The sequence below is a fragment of the Bidens hawaiensis genome, unplaced genomic scaffold (genome assembly GCF_021521415.1).
Source record: "Bidens hawaiensis isolate Kalapana, Puna unplaced genomic scaffold, B.hawaiensis_p1.1 tig00002306_1, whole genome shotgun sequence".
NCBI classification, from domain to species: domain Eukaryota; kingdom Viridiplantae; phylum Streptophyta; class Magnoliopsida; order Asterales; family Asteraceae; genus Bidens; species Bidens hawaiensis.
The window spans coordinates 1,528,865-1,542,371 of NW_027491123.1; the positions used below are offsets into that span (position 1 = coordinate 1,528,865).

General features: G+C 33.3%; 1 protein-coding gene and 1 pseudogene across 1 annotated transcript; one reads left to right on the top strand and one right to left on the bottom strand.

Moving 5' to 3' along the window:
* The first annotated feature begins 4,794 nt into the window (after window positions 1–4,794).
* On the top strand, window positions 4,795–5,404 carry LOC143615847 (abscisic acid receptor PYL4 pseudogene; annotated as a pseudogene).
* A 3,915-nt stretch (window positions 5,405–9,319) lies between these two features.
* LOC143615856 (protein trichome birefringence-like 33) lies at window positions 9,320–13,507 on the bottom strand. Its single transcript, XM_077088867.1, has 6 exons — window positions 13,203–13,507; window positions 12,469–12,685; window positions 10,865–11,036; window positions 10,587–10,786; window positions 9,939–10,097; window positions 9,320–9,827 (listed from the first exon to the last, which is right to left on the bottom strand). Exons 1-6 carry the CDS (start codon window positions 13,480–13,482, stop codon window positions 9,488–9,490), a joined length of 1,368 nt encoding a protein of 455 aa, XP_076944982.1. The 5' UTR covers window positions 13,483–13,507; the 3' UTR covers window positions 9,320–9,487.

Genomic DNA, 13,507 nt, shown 5'->3' on the forward strand with positions numbered 1-13,507 from the left:
CCCCTCGTGGGAAACAGCTATCCAACCCCCAGGTTACCAGTAATCTGTCCGGGGTCCGGTTAGTGTTTCTTCAATTGTGATGATGACTAGATTAGTTAACAAAGTTATTCAAATAATTAGGTATTTATTACATTTAATATAATATATATGTAGTTATAAGTATTAAATATTTCATCTGTCAAAGCTAAATAATTTTCCTCTCCTTTTGGTTGACTTATGGACTTGAGTTGTATTAGTTAGTTATGTTGTTCTAGAGTAACCATATTGCCTAGTGATCATGCTCGTTAGTCACGTCAGTTTCCCTCTCTTTCATGTTTCCACCAAGAGGAGAAGAAGAGACCCGTCAAAGTTACACAACAATATCTGAAACGGACGAGTAGAAAGAACTGAACCAACGTGGAAAAAGTAGCCTTATGCAAGGATTTGCTTCATATGTCCTAAGATAAAAAGGTTGGAAATCAACAAAAAGCAACTTGTTTTTGCAACGGGTCCTCGGACATTTTAACGGTTTACTTGGTGAAAATGACCTAACCAATGTTTTAAAAGCCGGTACGTACCGGCTTGTTGAACGATTGTACCGGATTTTCATAAGGTAAAAGGTATTTCGAGCCCGGTATTTTTGAGTTGAAATTGTATTTATATGAAATTAAAGGTAAATTATTTAACCCGGTTGAACCTCCCGATACATTTCGGTTCAACCAATTATACCATTTTTAAATGAAATCCGGCACAACTAAAATACTAGTTTTTAAAACATTGTATCTGAGTATTGACGAAGTTAATTGGAAGTGGAAGGATTTGAATAAAAAAAAATAGTCAAACTTAAATGGAATTTCTATCATTAAGCTCTTTTTTAATTTATTATTATTATTATTATTATTATTTTTTTTTTTTGAACATACAAGCTTTCCTCCTACTATTTACATTATACCGCCAATGCCAGGAATCGAACCCTGGACCTCTCACCAAAAGGCCAAAGCCTTTACCATCCCACCAAAGTGGTGGACGGCAATTCTCTAAAGGTCCTAAAATTTATGATATTTTCTTAAATTGTCGTGTATTATTGAATTCTTGTTTTCTTATGTATTATTCCTCGTCCAAATCGTATCTATCCCCACACAATTACATGAGATTATTCGTACTTTATTATTAAATTAAAGTTGAGGTGAAACATTACTTTATATATTTAAAAAAAAGAAGAAGGTTTTAGAATTAAATCTCATTTGTGATAAAAAAAAAAGAATAATTAAAAGAATTTTAGATTGGGCTAAAGGTTTCTCACCTATGGTGGGTTTCAAATGGTGAAATGGAGATGATTGGTTGGCTAGTGACCTGTCGATAATCTAAATTATCGTTAGTTCAGAAAAAGATAAAAAAAAAGTGTAAAGGAATCCAGAGCGAAAGTCGAAACGTGAAGATTGGTTGGTGCTTTTTCTCAATTAAATGTTTATAAGTGTATTAAATATTTAAATGAACCACACTTATATAAAGCCTGTATCAGTTTCTCCGTTCATTTCTAAAAAGAAAAAAGTTATAACTATTATTAGTATCCGTATCATATATCCTATTATCATTAGTTTTTGTACAAGTAGTGTACAACTAATATCTATTATATAATATATTTTATAATCAGGCCAAATTTGAGTAGTAGTTGAGGAAATTTAGGTTAAATTCCCAAAGTAATCAACCATCCAAAAAGCCTAAAAAAATAATTTAGAAATGCAACTAGGATAAAAAGGATAAAAATGCATCTTGTAAGGACAATTATTAGACTTATTGTTATTTACTAATCCCAGCTTTTATTACTTTATGGCCCTCTTGTTAAAATGATAAGTTTTAATTGGTCTTTAATTGTCATATTCTTCATCTTCTTTTGTTATAACCTCAAATAGAGGGTTTGAACCTAATGAACCGTTTTCCTTTTTTTTTTCTTTTCTTTTTTGTTTTTGTTTTTTTTTCATTTTTTGTAATCATAGGTGGAGATAACTACACATATAGCTAGCCAGTGTTTTATTGCCGGTTCATACCGGCCGGTTGAACCGGTAATACTAGGTTTCGCTTATCTGACTGGTATTTTGAGCCAGTATGTTTGAACGATTCACTAGAACATCGAACCAACGGGTTTTTCTAAAATACCGGTTTTAAGCCTTAGAATTTTTTGACATTTTGTGGCCCATATTTTTAAAAAAAATTGCTTTAACCTAGTGATTGACATCGAAACGAGTAAAGTTTTGGATTATTTTTTGAAAATCGAGTGCTTTTATATTATTTTTTTAATTATGGATTAACTTTTGTATTATATTATATTATGGAATCATATACTTTTGGGTTATTTTTTGACGTGAAGTTGAATTTTTATGAAATTAAAAAATAAACTATTCAACCCGGTTGAATCATCCGGTACAACCCGGTTCAACTGGTTGTACCATTTTTAAGCCGAATCCGGTATGAGTTAAAAATTGGTTTTTAAAACATTGCATATAACGAAACTACTCTTAAATCTGCACACATATCCATCATATGACTTGAATCATCGACCTTATGGAGATTAACATCATTTCTACACGCCTTGATATCACTAGACCAGGTGACCTTCAGAAACTCACTCCATCGCCACGCCACCATATTCTTTCTATCACGTAAAGGCCTTGGATGGCTAGATATCTCTACGAATCATGTAAAAATCAATGTCAAGTTGAAATACTTTAATAGAACCATCAAAACGATTAAGTTTGAAATGATAAAACTCTTTATGAAAGAGTGTGTCGGCTGGCAATACGCCCTGCTTGCGGTGCGCACATATAATGTATATATGTGTGAACCCTTGGGTGGGCAAAAGTAAAATTGCACTAATTTTGACGTTATTTTACTAATCACGTGAAAATAACGTTAAAAGTGGCGGAAGGTTAATCAGGCATCATGTGGTGGCGTTGATAGCCGAAAGACAAGGGCACATGCACCAATCAGCCGGTGTCCCGATGATTGAGTGTTATGTGTCTTATGTCCAAGGCTTGATTCAAAACTACTATCGAGCCGGGGGTCTCACCGGAAGCAGCCTCTCTATCCCTATGGGATAGAGGTAAGGCTGTCTACATCTTACCCTCCTCAGACCCTACCATAGCATTGCTATTGGTGGGATATACTGAGTACGATGATGATGATGATGTAAGTTATTCAGTAGCATAGTTGTGACTTCGATAGCAGGAAAGCAGGAAAATCCTTAGTAGTCAACATGTTGCTAAAGACAGACAACGTGACCCTTGCCAGTTGCATTTAATCACACTTTGTTGTTGATCTCGGCTATTACTGATAACCATCAGTAACTTACTGCTAGGGCTAGCCATTTAAACACGATACACGAATACACGACACAAACCTACACGAATTTAATAGGTATCGGGTATGGCCTTAACATGCTTCGTGTACTAAGCAGGTAGACACGAATCAACCTATTAATTTTCGTGTCTAAACATGTAAAATACTCGTTTACTTATTAAGGGTTAGTACCTGATTAGATTTTTTTATAAATAAAAATATATAATAATTTAATATTTTATATACCCTAAATAGTTAACCCTAAATTTTTATACCAAATAATTGAAAACGACACACGTCATTCCAATCCAACATCAAGCAGACGGCGCATAAACCCTTCTCTAATTCTCCATTTCCAGATCTCGCGTAGTTCGGTGGTTTCCCTCCACATCTCCGGTAGTCGCAGCCCTTCATTTCTCCGGTCCACCTCTCCACATCTCCAATTTTCTGGCTGTTCGGCCTCCTCGTAGTTGCACTGGCGCCACTGGTATTAACAAGTTCGTGTCTTATCATGTATACCTGGTATTAGCAGGTTCGTGTTCGGGTTTGGGATACAAGTACACATTAAGTTTTTGGGTCGTGTACATGTATACATATTTCGTGTTTGTATCTTATCGTGTACGGGTATACACAATATGCCAGCCCTACTTACTAATTACTACTAATGATGCATTCCCATTTAAGATTGATTTTATGATACGAAACTTCTAGTGGTTTATCAACTATGTATGACAAAAGTTTTCCACTGCAAGATCCACCCTTTGGAGCCCAGCATGATCATGAGCACTGCCCCAGATCCCAGCAAGGTCGGAGGCATTGCCCCATTGAAACTTGAGTTTGTTGGTGCATAAATGAACTCTCTCTGTTCATTTGAACATGTGAAAATGATATGCACATAAGTTCAACATACCCATATGTTCTTACCTAATGTTACTCTAGAAAACCAGAGATGGGATTTTGTTTCACATAAAAGAGCAAGTCCTTAGACAACTTTGGATCGAAGCCTGACACAATTTCTTTTTCTTTTAAAATGATTTTTATAAATATGTAAACCTTTAATGTACATATGAAACTATACTACTAGCTAGTCTCCTATTATGATAACTATTAAATTTCTAAATGTTATTTTCATATGACTAGAATCCCGTACCCTTGAAACCTTCAACTTAAACTAGTCTTTTAATAATAAAAATATTTTATAAACTCCCCAAATTTTGAATGAGAAAAACGTTATTTACCATTCCCTTCTAGAAATTCAAAAAAATATCATAAAGTAATAAACAATAAGGACAAGAAGGCATCTCAAAATTTAAGTTTTTTATGCAACTTGCTCCTCCTACTTGCATGACACCCAACCAAATGCAAACTAATTACATGCAACTTGCAACCACCATTCTCAATCCTCATGTCTCTGTTTATATAAACATATCATACCATATCATATCACATTCTGCTACGTATAATCAATCAGCAGTCAAAATGTGTTCCTCAATTCAAATCCATAGAATTCAAAACCTTAAATCCACCACCACGACATTAAGGCGACTTCCACCGTCGATTAACCTACCCGAAAACATCCGCCACCACCACGTCCACCCGCTGGCTCATAACCAATGCTCCTCCACAATAATCGAGTCGATATCCGCCCCGGTCGAGACCGTGTGGTCGGTAATCCGTAGGTTCGACAACCCGCAAGCATACAAGCACTTTATAAAGAGCTGTGACGTCATAACCGGAGAAGGTGACGTGGGATCCGTGAGGGAGGTTCGGGTTGTGTCCGGGTTACCCGCGGAGTCCAGTACGGAGCGGCTGGAGATCCTTGATGATGAACAGCATGTTATGAGCTTTAGTGTTGTTGGTGGGGACCACCGGCTGAAGAACTACCGGTCTGTTACGACACTTCACTCTTCGCCGGCTTGTGGTGGGACCACGGTGGTTGTGGAGTCTTATGTTGTTGATGTGCCGCCGGAGAATACTAAGGAGGAAACATGTGTGTTTGTGGAGACAATAGTACGATGTAATTTGATGTCCTTAAAGCACATCTCGCAAACTTTAGCACATAAAGATAACAACCAGTTTTAGTTTTTGTTGGTTAGGTTTTTTTACTGTTAACTAGAGGCATTGTTTTTTATCTTTTCTTTTCATGGGATTTTTATCATGTGGTTATTCCATGGTGTAATGTTATAAAAAATTAAAAAAGTAAATAAAATAGACCTATCTAGACGACACGTTGTCGAAACATGGTTTTAGGTTGACGGGCTTATTATCGTGAATCCTTTCAAAAGTTTGGCCCAACCTATCTCGACAACATATGTCAAGATAGGGGTCCAGAAGTTAAAAGAAAAAAAAAATTTTGACCAGTCCTATATCAACGGCATGTCTTCGAGTAAACTGGAGCTATAGTGATGACCTTATGTCATCGAGATAGGGTCGGTTGCTATTGGTGTCTTTTCTTGAAGTGGCATTCACCTTTAATCTGTTGGAGATGTTTTATGAAGTCTTTGCAAACACTCCCATGGACTTGAACTGATGGATCTTATGTTGGTGAAAGTCCTTTACTTTGTATACCTGCGTGATGCTGCGGTAACGATGGTATGTTTAAACATATGTTTAGTAGTTGCAGCCTTTAAAACATATGATACAATAGGTTTTTTCAAAAACATGAATGTTACTTTTTGTGCGTTACAATTATTACATGAATCCTAAAAACCTAGTTTTACACTCGTGGCCTGGTAGTAAAAAAAATTGATCGAAACTCATTTTGCTTAGCATTTTGACTTGAACCAAATCTATTATGGTAGTCACGGTTATTTCGGAAGTCTTTTGAAACCTTCATAAACGACCAAAGATTTAATGTCCATCCAGAGCCAAAATTGATACTTTCTTGAATAACCCAAATTCATTTTGCATATATTTGTTTTGACGCAAACCAAAACCTAATTTGTTTTATAAAGATGACTTAAACTCATTATGCTTATAACATGTTTTAATCAGAACCAAAGTACACAGTTTTTTTAAATGTCCCGAACTCATCTTACTTATTACTCGTCTTGATCTGAACAAGACTTTTTATTATAATGACCTAAACCCATTTTGCTTACATCCCGTTCTAACTCGAACACGTTTTAATTGTTGATCCAGAACAATAAAAATATTTTAAAAAATGAGCGAAACTCATTTTGCTGGGCATTTTGGCCTACACCAAATCTACTATAGTAGTCACAGTTATTTGGGAAGTCTTTTGAAACCTTTATGAACGACCAAAGGTTTAATTTCCACCGAGAGCCAAAATTGATTCTTTTTTTAAATGACCATGATTCATTTTGTATATAATTGTTCTAATGCAATCCAAAACCAATTTTTTTAAGATGACTCGAAGTCATATTATGCTTATAACATGTTTTAACCAGAACCAAAGTTGACATCTTTTTTTTAAATGAAATGAACTCGTTTTTCTAAACAAAATTTTAAACCATTTTTATAATGACCTAAACTCATTTGACCTGTCAAAGTCCTCAATCATTGACCTCAAAACTCATTTTACTGGGCATTTTGACTTGAACCAAAACTAATATTTTTTAAAATGACACGAAATCATTTTGGTTATACATGCACATTGATATTCAATAAATTTTACATTAAAACACCGACAAAAATAAATACTCCATGATTGTATGTTTGAAATTTATTAAAACTTATTAAATTCAAAGATATAAATTAAAAACAAAGAAAAATAATATAGATGAATATATGGGTAAATTTAAGGGGATGGAAGGGTAATTATTAATTAAATTTACAAAAATTAAGTATAGTTGAAGGGTTAAATTTATAATTATATTTTAAGTTCATAATTGCATATTTGAGTTGTACTTTTATGCAGTTATGCTTACTTGACTTGTACGTTATAATAAACACCTCAAAACAAAACAAAAATTACATTGAAACATTAATAAAAATAAGCACGTTGCAATGGTAAGTTCGTTTTTTTAAGGGGAAATTTCGTATATGTCCTTACAAATATTAAAAATATCCTATATACCCACTCAAATTTAAAAATATCATATATGCCCTTATAAAGTTATCAATATATCATATATGGCCAATTTATTAAAAACAATTTTAAAAAAACTATATTACTCTACTTCGATTATATGTGGTAGAAGATTTACAATGTAGACAATTCGATGTGATAACATTCGAAGGATTTGCAATTGTGAAGAAGTAACGAGAGACGATTTGGTTGTCGTCAAAGATGAGAAACGTCGATCAAAATTAAAATAATAGCATAGGATATAAACACATTATGTAGTGAAAATGGGTAGAATGATTTATTCGCTAAAAAATTGGTGTATATGGAAGTTAAAATTTTAGAAAAATAATGTTAAAATAACAGTTATTAAATTGTTATTAATGATTAGGGATATATATGATACTTTAACTATTTTATAAAGGTATATATAATATTTTAATTATTTTCTAAGGGCATATTTGATATTTTATGTTTTACTTGGGTATATATGATATTTATAATATTTGTAAGGGTATATATGAAATTAACTCTTTTTTTTTAAACACAATATACTAAAATATATAGAAGAAATAAAAAAATTAATTGAAATTTTCAAATAAATGGGTAAAGATAGAGAGAGAAATACTTGAAAAAAAGAAAAAAAAATGAAGAAAAATACTTTTTTTAAAAAAAAAAACCTATTCTTACTTTTTTTAACGATTATAACCGATGGACTCGTCCATTACGATACATAAGAAAGATAAATAAAAAATTGAAAGGCTTTATAAGAAAAGAAGCCTCACAATATTTTTTTATACATGCCAAAGCGATGGAAAACAAAGAATATCTTTTACATATCCTCCGAGTTTGTCAACTTTTGGGGAAATACTAGCAAGAAGAATATCGTTGTTTACATTAGAAAAAATCTTCCCTGATGAACTACACGCCGAGTGGCTTTATACCAATCAAGATAAAAATAACAACTTAAATAATGAATTGATAAATAGAATTGAGGCCTTAGAGACAGTATTTTTCTCTAAATATACTTGAAACAAATATGTAACTAATTTATAAATTAATAGCATCCACAATAAAAACTCTTAAAAACACTAAAAAGAATGCTAAGTCAGCTACCACATAATAATATATCATTCTTTAAAAACATAAAAAATTCACCTAATAAAAAATCTTAAAAACATCAAAAAGCATTGTCACGTTATCACCATCTTTTACAACTTTTTTTTCATTTAAGACCCTACCCTCCCTACTTGGCCCCACCACCTACAAAAAGTTATGTTTTTGGATGTTCTTAGAGATAAACATCTATGAAAAATGGGTGACAAAAATGGCATCCACTATAGATAAAAAAAAAATCTATTATTGTGGATGCTCTAACCAAGTTTTATTGAAAGTTAAAGGATTATCTTTGTACTATTTTCTAAAGTAACCATTTTTAACGTATAAGATGTCAAAAATACTATACTAATCTTAAATTTTTAAAATTTTATGTATTTGTGATTATATTTTATGCAATAGTGAATATACCTCTTAAAATTTAAAAGGTCATTCATTTATGCTTTTTACATACATACATACATACAAACATAGAAAATGGTTCAAATAAGAATAAGGAGTTTCCTAAGAATGTTAAGAACCAATAGATTTTTAACATGTGGCATTATAACCTATGTTGAAGGAATAATTTTTGGAAACTATGTCGGTTTTTGGTAATTTTAAATCTCAACCATTGATTAACATGATCCAATGGCTATGATTTATTCCTAATCTTCCTAGAAAACTATCTCTTTTTATTTTAACCAAACTGGGTTGGGTTAAAATAAAAAGAGATAGTTGGGTTAAATCTGTGTTACCGTGAAACACAATTACAATTTACAAGATTTGTTAAATCTGGAAAAAGAAATACTTTGGGCTACTGACAGGCCCGTATCAGATCCATGTGTTCGTATCGTAAGAGGGTTTCGGAAACATGGCCCAGCCCATTGATCTCAAGTTCTAAATCCAATTCAGTTTTTTCCATTGAAATAGTTCTATTTTCACCTCGCATTTTATGCTTTTGAGATGCAATTAGACAAAAAGAACAATTTCAAAGACAAACAATATATGCACCAAGAAATAATAACTGAATGTACATTATCTGACTCGTTAAGGGTAGAAAAGTTTGGCGAATAAGAGCTCGTTCCATGTATCCTGAAGCCCGGGTAGGCACCAATGCACACAATCCGCATAGCTAACCGGGTTGGCTATTTGTTCGGGTGTCAATGGGCTCCATTGCTTCTTATAAATTGAGGTGTGAGCATCTTTTCGGTAAAGTGAGAGTTGTGTGATGTTTAGAAATGTTATGGGATACGTTGATTTTCTGAAAACGTCTCCAATTACTCCCATTATGCTTTTCCTACAATCTGATCCCCAATATTTTGGATCCGCAATCATCTCTGTTTGATTGTAACAATTGCCACCTGGTTCGGCTCCCCAGTCACCGCTCCTATACATAAAACCATGAAAAAGTTAAACACAGCGTACAAGAAGACCGTTAACAATGAATCTACATTATTTGTACTCAAATAAATAGGTTTTAAATGGAGAAATTACTAACTTTTGATGTGATGGAGACATGCTTGTAAAGAAGACTCTTGTTTTCCTAGGATCCATATTCTTCCTTGCCCATCTCAACATACTCTTCATCCCCATTCGATAAGCGTCCTCAGTCGACACTTCTACTATATCTTTCACTTCATCCTCGAACGAATTTTGCCTACAATGTTAACAACATTTAGCCCAACGAGCATGTTTATATAAAATATCTTAGTTGGTTCAACTAACACGAATCTTGAACATTGTAAAATTGAGGGCTTTTAGTGATAGACATATCCGTCGGTTTTTCATCAATAAGAGTGAAGGTTGTCAATGCTGGTCTGTCGGAAAACTTGTTGTGAGTGCATAAATCACCAACCGCACTTACTGATAGATCACCGACAGAAGCCTCATTGACCATTTGGTTGTATAGCCATCTCAAATATCACCAACAGACTTTTACTGACGGATTACCGTCGAAGTTTCACCTAGGGATCACCACTGGAAACTTGTCACTCTAATAAGGGATTTTTCTTTTTCTTTTTCTTTTTTTTTTACTAATATTACCGTTTGTACTAAATGTCAGTAATTTATTGGTGATATTTTCATCGATGAAAGTCAATTGTCTAGTTATGAAACTGAAGAAAAAAAATAGTGAAAAAGAAATTACAATATCTTGAACTGGAGGCCAGTCATCCACCATAAGTAAGTATTGAAGACCATAATATCAACTCCTTTCCAATGCTTTCCATGCTTATTAATCGAACCTCTTCGAACAACTCTATCAGAAACGCGATGTATGACCGCATCATCAGAGTTTGATTCAAGCAAAAATGGTGCCCAGTAGAATTCAATTGTGGCATTGTAATCCTACAATTAAAATTGGATGCATGTAAAAAAGATGAATGATATTTATTAACATATATTTGTTTCCTCGTGCTTGTATACCTTAGCAGTGAAAACGGTCAAAGAACCGAATGTTTCCATCGATTTAGCTTCATCAGGAATGAGTGAATGGAGAAGACACACCATAGATACGTATTGGCCTCTGTTTAAGGAATCTCCGACGAACATCATTCGTTTGTTTCTTAATGTTTCCAGCATCAGTGACGCATTGAAGCTGTAAAAACAATCATTTAAACTATGTATGATTATGAAAATAGACGTTTTTGTCTAAAAACTCTTTAAAATTGGCATGGCACAATACATATTTAACACATAAACCACTTGGGCACATATGAACTGGGCCAGTGTCTAAACATGAATAAACATGTTACAAAGCTGCCTTGTTTGTCAAAGGGCAAGTCTAAGATGGTGCCTCACATTTGACGTTTGGACAAGTTTTGGGAATGAGACTTTTCAATGATGGTAAGGTTAGGATGCTGCCTCACCATCGACGCTTGAGCTAGTTGGATGTCCGACAGACCGACACGTCTTTTTATGTTTCTTGGGAAGAAAGCAAGTGATCACCGTCGTAGCCATTTATTCACATGTAGGAATATGTGTAGCTTAGTTAAGAGAATTGTTATTTTTAGTGAGATGACAATTGACAGCTCACTTTTGCATGAAATTTCGTTCCAGCAACTTTGTTGCCTAAAGATTCCTGAATAGATTATGTGTTAAAATTTTATTGGGTATATGTATTTTGGTTGAATTTTTCCCTTGCCTACTTTTAAGAGTTTTCGTGAAAGATGCCTATTTTAGTAATTTTCTACCCGTTGCAAAATACTATCTGTCCAAAACTAGCAACAAAATGAACAAATTATTTGGCAAAAGCCTTTAGTGACAGTTTTGTCCATCGCAAAAGGCAAATAGGTTATAGTAACAGTTTTTCCCATTAATGAAATAAACGAATTACATGATTATATTAACACGTTGGGTTAGGTGAGATTCGAGTTCATTTATTTGAGCTTATAAAGCCCACCCACTAACCCTCCAATTAGTGTCACCCTTATAATTTTTAAACTTTAAAAGTTGACTTAAAATTGTATATTTGAATCCACCTTTAAACGGGATATATGGAATGTCAATTCAGGAGTTGGTAGAGCCGTTGATCTAACTCCAAATAAATAATTGAAATTTGAAATTAAACCTCACTCATTGCATTTTGATTAGTTTTGTCTTTTGGGGACAATTTTTTTCTACGGCGATTTTCATCAGAACACTACAAATTAGCAAGAAACTAGAGCTGGAGACAACAACAGAAGAAAAAACTGAAAAAAAAAAAAAAAAAAACTAAACTAAACTAAACTAAACTAAACTAATCCTTCCAGTTTAAGTCAAAAAAATGAGAATAAATTATCCAAAGAAACGCAAATGATTTAATATCTTTGACCATCTTTGAAACCAAAGATGTCTTTTTATCCTAAACAACTTATTAACTTAATATAATTAATTCAGTCATTAGTTTCTTACAAAATCTTTTACGTACAATAAAATAATTTCCACTTTAATCAATTAGCTTAAAAAAACATATATGATGCTTATTCAAATATCAACAATTAAAATGCATGTTAATTGTTATAATTAAAACGATACTAAAATATTACTACCTTGGAAGATCACAACCATGAGGTTGCCATCTCCAGAACTGGTAATCCCGGTCGGGCCGGCCGTGCTCCTGACATGTTAGCTGCGGTTGTATGTACAGACACTCCGATTCTTGGTATAACGGCCGGTTCAAAGGGTCCCACACCCACTTCCCGCTAAAAATATCACAACCATTTTCCGTATCCGCAATTGAAAATGGCAACTTCTTATAATGCTTCTCTAATTATCATCAAATTAAAAAATTGATAAAAGTTATCCCCAAATAATTGTATAGAATAAGTTTAAAAACAATGCATTTGTCATTCGTGTATGCAACAATCAACAATTTTATGTCATATTAACGGTTTTTGATAAATTTAACTAGTGTATTAAGAAATCGAGCATGTTAGTTTGTTCATAGATGATATGTAGAGATTTGTCAAATATTAACATAATTATATATGTTTATATTGTTAACACTAAATAATTTATTAACATAGAAAGAAATTTCAACCCGAAAAGAGAAAGATATATTGTTTGTATTCTTATGTCAAAATGGTGTTGTTTTGACGGTTTGTATCGTGAAGGATTTGAACTCGTGATCTTGGCGTAAGAGGACTAGGTGAGTTCAAATCTTGTAAGATATAACGGCCAAAATGACATTTTTGCATATCGAAATGCAAATAATTTTCATGTGGATAGAAAGAACTTGTTTTCTTTTGTGAAAGGCGCGTTTAACAAGTAAAATTAAACTTACTTGGGGTAGGAGGTGGTCGATTTGGAATGATGTCAAGATCAAATTGCCCGAGGATGCAACCGAGGTCTTGACCATAGAGGACGGCGACGAACAAGATGAAGGCTAACAAGGTGAAAAGGTATGGAGATAACCTTGCTTTTCTTATAAGATTGGAGGTTGAAGAGGAAGATGTTGGTGGTGGCTTCATACCTTTTTCCTTGAATTTTAGAGTGTAATGTCTTATCTTTTCTAGGTTGATGTTTGGTATAATGAACAAATGTGTGTTTATATGATGATGCATGGTTGAATAATTAATAATATAACTA